This window comes from Bison bison, unplaced genomic scaffold, assembly GCF_000754665.1.
Source record: "Bison bison bison isolate TAMUID 2011002044 unplaced genomic scaffold, Bison_UMD1.0 scf7180017864324, whole genome shotgun sequence".
Classification (NCBI taxonomy): domain Eukaryota; kingdom Metazoa; phylum Chordata; class Mammalia; order Artiodactyla; family Bovidae; genus Bison; species Bison bison.
Window position 1 is genome coordinate 10,876,398 of NW_011494896.1, and position 8,283 is coordinate 10,884,680.

The 8,283-nt window shown below is 41.5% G+C and overlaps 1 protein-coding gene across 1 annotated transcript in view; it reads left to right on the top strand.

The window, feature by feature from the left end:
- Positions 1-260: 260 nt before the first annotated feature.
- The window catches only part of INTS4 (integrator complex subunit 4), a 108,111-nt gene continuing 100,088 nt past the window's right edge, over positions 261-8,283 (top strand). Inside the window, exons 1-2 of the mRNA XM_010853234.1 lie at positions 261-531; positions 4,884-5,078. Coding sequence (XP_010851536.1) covers positions 478-531; positions 4,884-5,078 — 249 coding nt within the window. The 5' untranslated portion in view covers positions 261-477. The remainder of the gene's footprint in view (positions 532-4,883; positions 5,079-8,283) is intronic.

The following is an 8,283-nucleotide window of genomic DNA, read 5'->3' on the forward strand; positions in this document are numbered from 1 at the left end:
AACAGCAATGGATGATGGAGCTGTCAGCTTGACCTCTTTATGTTATCTTCTGAGTCAGAATCCTCATACAGCTCCAGGTTTTATCTCTAGCTCTGGATAGCTCCACCTCTGCCCTTTACACTGTAGCACTTCCCCCGACCCTCCGTTTCCCTCCGTCAATCAAACCCAACAGAAAGCCCCCCAAAGCTCCCATTGGCTCCTCCAGCCTTTCCGACCCGCCTCCTCCTGCCAGAAGCCCCGCCCCCTGTGCTACGCTCCGGCTCCGGTTTCCGTTCCTCCCGCTCAGCAGGCGTAGGTCGCTAAATCCAGACGCACAGCGACAAGGCAGTCGAGCAGCCGGAAGCGGCTTCTCTTTCCCGGAATCCCACTGCCTTGTGGGACAGCGGCTGGTTCCTCCCTCCTGGGCAAGCTTTTTCGTATTCCTCTGCCTACCTCAGCCCCGTCGGGTACGGAAGCTGAGAAGGTGTATGGGCAACCATGGCGGCCCATCTGAAGAAGCGGGTTTATGAGGAGTTCACTAAGGTGGTTCAGGTAAGCTCTGGAAGGAAAGGTCTCAGGACTGGTCTGGGAAGGGGGAAGGTTATCCACGCCCAGACACTTTGCCAGAACTGGCGCCACAAAGCTGGGTAGGGTGCCAGTGCTGCCAGTGCTTTGGTAGGCTGCCTCTCTGACTACACTTTAGTGGGCGTGTTCATTGGCCGCTGCTGTTGTCAGTATTAACATGTGCAGTCTGACAATAAAAAAACTATTAGAAGAAGCAAACAGCAACTTACAATTTACGAAAGTATCTTATCTGTTATCTCATTTTATTCATGTTACATTCAGTTCAGCAGCTCAGTCGTGTCCGACTCTTTGCGACCCCATGGACTGCAGCACCCCAGGCCTCCCTGTCCATCACCAACTCCCGGAGTTTACTCAAACTCATGTCCATCGAGTGGGTGATGCCGTCCAACCATCTCATCCTCTGTCGTCCTCTTCTCCTCCCGCCTTTAATCTTTCCCAGCATCAGGGTTTTTTTTTTTTTCCCCAGTGAGTCAGTTCTTCGCATCAGGTGGCCTAAGTATTGGAGTTTCAGCTTCAGCATCAGTCCTTCCAATGAATATTCGGGACTGATTTCCTTTAGGTTTGACTGGTTTAATCTCCTTGCTGTCCAAGGGACTTCCGAGAGGCTTCCCCAAACACCACATTTCATTAGCATCCTCGTTTTACAAATGAGGACTTTGAGACTTCTGGTGGGGTATTGACAAATTTCCTCCCAACTCCCATTAGCAAAAAAGTGCCCAAAGCCAAATTGGCTGTATGCAGAGCTCTAAGGGTTTGGAAGAGGAATCTATAGGAATCCTCAAGACCCAGTCACAGCAGGCGAGGGTCACAGGCTTCATAGGGGTTGAAGTTTTCGTTCGTAGAACAGCTCACTTACAAAGGAGGGCAGTACCATGCTTCCTCCTTTGGAGTTGTTTCAGGACTGAGGGGCCCAAACCGTGTCAACAGTCAGTGATTCTCTATGTATTTCCTCAGAGAGATCGCTAAAGTAGAGGTTGATCCCAAGTCATACGTTGTGTCCTGCTTCTCTGACTTTGTGTATCCAAATCACCTGGGCTCTGTTAAAATGTAGATTCTACTTAGTAAGTGAGTTTTCTGGGGGAGGCAAGGCAATAATCTGCATTTCTGAAGAGCCCCTGGTTAATGTCAGCCAATAGCAGGTTTCCATCCATAGACTTGTGGCCTAGCAAGATTTAGACCATGCAGCAGGACGCTGATCCTTAAGTATGTCATTTATTCCTTCAACAAGAGTTTATTGAATAAAGTAGTGGTTATTATGTATCAATATTGGGTATGGTGAAAGGTGCTGAGCTATAAAATCCAATACACATTAGGGTTCCTGTCCTTTCGGAACTCACAGGCCAGCGAGAGATGTGGAGCATCATATCTGAGATTATAGTACAGAGAGGTAATTGCATCGACAAACCAAGTCTTCCTTACTCTTTTACAACTACTTCTTTTTCTGAAAACTAGCCAAACTCTCTTGCCCTTTGTGATTTAACAGTATTCCTTCATTGCCTTTTTCGTTTTTTTGTGTGTGTGGCATATTTCCGTTGTGTGTAGGGAAGTTAGTTGGCTTCTTGTTCTTGTTTTTTTTTTTTTTTCTGAAAATAACTTTGATACTCACCTTGTCAGTCTTGTTGCTCCTTTTTATGTGAAATTCTTTTTCTTGAACTTTTAGAATGAGTCAAGATTCAGGAAAGCTTTACAGCGCTCCCTCTTCCGTGGCTTGCTTTTTGGGATTTCCTAGCTCTGGATTCCTTTGCCCCCATTTAAAAAACAAATTGTGCCAAATAAACATAACAGGATTTATCATTTTAACCATTTTTTAAGTGTGGAGTTCAATGACATTAAGTCCATTCACTTTGTTGGGCAGTATCAGTTCCTTTCTTTATTCTGTTGTTCCCTCTTACCAAGACTGCTCACCTCTCCTCCAGTATACTGTGTGTTTGGACCTTTCCAAACTTTTGTATCTGTTGTCTCTTTTACATAGAATGGATGTCATTCTTCCCTCTCTTTTGGTTCTCCACTCCGTGGACTTAGGTTTTGCTTTAGTCTCTCCTCCCCTACTGCTGTAGCACTCATCTATTTGTACTTATCACTCGGTGCTACTGTTCAGTTCAGTTCAGTCGCTCAGTTGTGTCCTACTTTTTGCGACCCCATGAATTGCAGCACGCCAGGCCTCCCTGTCCATCACCAACTCCCGGAGTTCACTCAGACTCACGTCCATCTAGTCAATGATGCCATCCAGCCATCTCATCCTCTGTCATCCCCTTCTCCTCCTGCCCCCAATCTCTCCCAGCATCAGAGTCTTTTCCAGTGAGTCAACTTCGCATGAGGTGGCCGAAGTACTGGAGTTTCAGCTTTAGAATCATTCCTTCCAAAGAAATCCCAGGGCTGATCTCCTTCAGAATGGACTGGTTGGATCTCCTTGCAGTCCAAGGGACTGTCAAGAGTCTTCTCCAACACCACAGTTCAAAAGCATCAATTCTTCGGCGCTTAGCCTTCTTCACAGTCCAACTCTCACATCCATACATGACCACTGGAAAAACCATAGCCTTGACTAGATGGACCTTTGTTGGCAAAGTAATGTCTCTGCTTTTGAATATGCTATCTAGGTTGGTCATAACTTTCCTTCCAAGGAGTAAGCGTCTTTTAATTTCGTGGCTGAAGTCACCATCTGCAGTGATTTTGGAGCTACTGTAATTACTAGTATTTGTTTCTGCCTACCAGTTTGGGCTCCTTGAGGGCAGAGGTAACGCTTGGTTCATCTGTGTTCCCTGGATAGACCATAGGGCCTGGCGCACTAAAATATTGATGGTTGAATGATAGCAGATATTGGTTTGTCCTTCTCCTTATGTGCTCCTTAGGGAAAAAAAATCTTCCCAGTTTTTTTACCTAACTGCTGATAACACTGAAGAATGAATTTGTGTGGAATAGGATGGAAATGGGTAAGGATTTTAAGAGCTCATTTCTTTGCTTCATTGTTTGTAAATGGTTACCACAGAGTAATCACCTGAGATCTTAGCGCTTCTGTTATTTTTCCTCTGCCATGAAGATGAGAGCGAGAGAATTGATATGTATGTGGTGCATATGATGTGTTTGTACAACAAAGACATTGTAGTTTAGACTTCTCAGGTATCCCTATGATGTAAGTATTGTATTCCTTTTTATAGAAGGAGGAGACCTGTAGCTACCAAGTGATAATTTAACTCAAATTCCTTTGATTTCAAAGCCCTTAGTCTTATTATCATGCCATGCCATGTTCCTGTCTAGACTAATCCGACTCTCTAGTCTGCAGAGGTGTAATTTTATAAAGAGATGATTCTTCAAGGTATCATTGTGATGCATCAAGTGTTAAGGAAAATTATTGATTACAACTTTATTCTTATGTTGTGATCCTCTCTATATCTATCCCAGGGCCTTACTTAAGCCCTGGAGTGAAGGTTCCCTTTTACATGAACTTTTTGACACTCCTTATATGTAACAGACGTGTCTGAAATAGTTCTAGTTATGTACTATCCTTGAGAGAATCGAGAAGACAGTTGCTCAGCTAATTTGGTGTGTTCTGTGGTTCAGATGAGGATTCCTGATTGAGAAAGAGTAGCGGTAGGTCATCATTCCTATTTTATAGATGGTGAAACTGAGAAGTATGACATCCTTAGAAGAGAGCAGCAGAGTTGGATCTCAGAGAGAACTCCTAATTCCACATCAGTCATTTAGTAAACATTTATTAAATAGCTGCAGTTTGCTAGGCATGTGGCAACGCATTTTTCCCTTATACTGTCTATTCTTCTAATAAAGGTAGAATGATTTGGGTGAAAATAGTCATCTGTTTTGAGAGGAAGATTTTTTTCCTCAGTGTAAGCTGTAGACTGTTCCTGTTGGTTCTGGGTTTCTCAGGAGGGAAGGTGAGCCTAGTAAGTGCTTTAGCACAGTCTGAATATATTTGCTGAATTGAGATTTCTGTTCTAATAAAGAGTGGAATAGATCCTTTGTGTGTCCTCTTAACCCCGAAGCTACAGCAATCCTAAGAGATAGGCAGAACAAAATATTATGGACCTACTTTACAGAGATAGAAACTGAGACTTGAAGAAATGAAATGACTTTCCCAAAGCCATTGGAGCTAGTGAAAAGCAAAATTGGAACTCATAACTTTGTCTCCAGTTGGGTCTTTTTCTAGTTCATAACGCTGCTTTTTTGTTTAGGCTAGGTCTGTTACCCAAATACATTATTTGGTGTAGGAAAAGTTAATTTTCATCAAATGAGGCAAAGTTAGATTTGTAGACTCTTTGTTTTCAGCCAGGTTTTCATGTTTTATCTTCCTTACCCTCTTGCAGCAACAACAGGAAGAAGTTGCTACTAAGAAACTCCGAATGACAAAACCAAGTAAATCTGCAGCACTCCACATAGATCTATGTAAGGCTACCTCCCCAGCAGATGCTTTGCAGTACCTACTTCAGTTTGCCAGGAAGCCTGTTGAGGCAGAAAGTGTGGAGGGAGTCGTCAGGATTCTCTTGGAACATTATTACAAGGTAAGAAGGTCTTGGGACCTGATGGCAGTAGGTATGAGAGTTGTATTATATCTGCAGAATGGGTTAAAATGGAAAATAAATAAGGTGTTCATTCAGCAGTCTTTTCCTGAGTGTCTTCTATATGCTAGGCGCTGTGGATACCGAGATGAAAAAGGTCCAAAAGATTCAAAAAGATCCTCTCCTTAGAAGCTTGGAGTAGCTAGATGGAGACAGATGTGAATGATAAAATGCATCAAATTGCTGAGGGTACTGAGAGTGCAGTGGAGCACAGAGGAGGAGTTAACTTCAACCAGGACCCTCTGTAACCAGATTTACCTCTGGTATATAGTCTTCTCTCTGCTGTTACTGCTTTAGTTCAGGGCCCCAATATCTTAACTGCAGTAGCCCCTCATTTTTTTTTAAGTTATGTAGCATTTTATTTCTCTGTTTTCATAGGCTAGAAAAAAGCATCAAGTCATGCATGATTAAATACAGAAAACAGTTTAAAGAGAGAAAATGACATTTACAAAATACATTTCTTTTTTAGTTTTTGTTTGTGAGATCTGAGGTAAAAGAAGAAATGATTTGTAAATATTTGAATCACAGATAACTTAGAATTTGAAACTTTAGTATGAAAATTATTAAGCTTATAGTAAAGTAGAGACAGTACTATAATGAACTCCCAAGTAACTCATCTTTGGGGTTAAATAGTTAATGTTTTGTCAAATTTGCTTTATTTGCTTTCCTGAAGTTTTTGTTAAAGTATCATAATATTTTCCCCTAAATAGTTGATTAAATACCTCTTAAAAGGGTACATTGAAAAAAGATATAACCATCTAACCACCTCAGTATAATTCAGTTATTCCTTAATGTCATCTAACAAATAGTTTGTATTCAAATTTCTCTGGTGGCGATGGTTTAGTTGCTAAGTTATGTCCAATTCTTGTGACCCTATGGGCTGTAACCCGCCAGGCTCCTCTGTCCATGGAATTTCCCTTCGACAGAGGATAGTGGAGTGGGTTGTCCTTTCCTTCACCAGGGGATCTTCCCAAGGATAATCCTGTGTCTCCTGCATTGGCAGGCAAATTCTATACCACTGAGCCGTGAAGGAAGCCCCAAATTTCTCTAGTTGTTCCCAGAATATCTTGTTAAGGTTGATATGTTCAAATCAGAATGCAAACTGTGTCCACGCCTGGCATTTGCTTTTTGTAAAATCTGGAATAGTTTTTATTATTTTGGTGATATGACCTATTAAAGAAATTTGGTCAGTTGTTTTACAAACTTTCTTGTTTTCTGAATTGGTTTACTTCCTTGGTTAACTTGTTCCTCTATCTCCTATATTTACTATGAACTGGAAGTTAGATCAATAGACTTTGTTAGATCCCAGATAAGCATATTTTTGAAATTTTTAAGAATACCTTATAAAAGATTTGTACTTCATATTTACATCAATCAGGATGTATATATATTGAAGTCCCTCCTTGCTTCTTATCTTTTTCCCTTTAGTCTCTTTTATTTTTATAAACTATCTGTATTTAAATATTTTACGTATGATCTAAAAAGTCCTTTTCTTCACGTATATAATGTTGTAGCTTAATCAGAATGGTTGCAGTTTTCCAAAGACATTGTGTGTTTTCAGAAGTCAGTGTCTTTTCCCATGTTGTTACCTCAGCCTAGAACCCCTCTCCTTGACACGAACCTGGTCTGGTCTGTCATTTTCTCTGTCAAGTATATTGCTTTCTCAGTCTTTCCACTTATCTTTCCTTCTGCTTGGAATTCTTCCCTCAGGTGCTCATATGTCTGTTTCCCACACTGCATTCAAGCCTTTGCTTAAATGTTACTTTTTCATTAAGGTCTTCTTTTATCCCTCTATTTGAAATTGAAACTGCCTATCCCACTTCCAGCACTTTCTAGCCCCTTCCTTTATTTTGTTTTCTCCAGAGCACTTAACATCTTCTAATATTGTATATAATTTTCTCATTTATTTTGTTCCTTGTCCATTTCCTTGTACAAGGATGTAAGATTCTCTTGAGCAATATGGGACTTTTTTTTTCTTCCAGTTTTATTGAGATATAATGACATACAGCACTATTTACATTTAAGGATACAGCATAATGATTTGGCTTGCGTAAGTCATAAAGAAATACAGTTCAGTTCAGTTCAGTCGCTCAGTTGTGTCCGACTCTTTGCGACCCTATGAACCGCAGCACGCCAGCCCTCCCTGTCCATCACAACTCCTGGAGTGTACCCAAACTCATGTCCATCAAGTTGGCAATGCCATCCAACCATCTCATCCTCTGTTGTCCCCTTTTCCTCCTGCTCTCAATCTTTCCCAGCATCGGGGTCTTTTCAAATGAGTCAGCTCTTATCTTCAGATGGCCAAAATATTGGAGTTTCAGCTTCAACATCAGTCCTTCCAATGAACACCCAGGACTGATTTCCTTTAGGATGGACTGGTTGGATCTCCTTGCAGTCCAAGGGACTCCCAAGAGTCTTCTCCAACACCACAGTTCAAAAGCATCAATTCTTCGGTGCTCAGCTTTCTTTATATATAGTCCAACTCTCACATCCTTACATGACTGCTGGAAAAACCATAGCTTTGACTAGATAGACCTTTGTTGACAAAAGTAATGTCTCTGCTTTTGAATATGCTGTCTAGGTTGGTCATAACTTCCTTCCAAGGAGTAAGCATCTTTTAATTTCATGGCTGCAGTCACCATCTGCAGTGATTTTGGAGCCCCCAAAAATAAAGTCAGCCACTGTTTCCACTGTTTCTCCATCTATTTCCCATGAAGTGATGGGACCGGATGCCATGATGTTAGTTTTCCGAATGTTGAGCTTTAAGCCAACTATTTCACTCTCCTCTTTCACTTTCATCAAGAGGCTCTTTAATTCTTCTTCACTTTCTGCCATAAGGGTGGTGTCATCTGCATATCTGAGGTTATTGACATTTCTCCCGGCAATCTTGATTCCAGATTGTGCTTCTTCCAGCCCAGTGTTTCTCATGATGTACTCTGCATATAAGTTAAATAAGCAGGGTAACAATATACAGCCTTGACGTACTCCTTTTCCTATTTGGAACCAGTCTGTTCCAGACTGGTTCCTTGTCCAGTTCTAACTGTTGCTTCCTCACCTGCATACAGGTTTCTCAAGAGGTAGGTCAGGTGGTCTGGTATTCCCATCTCTTTAGAATTTTCCACAGTTTATTGTGATCCACACAGTCAAA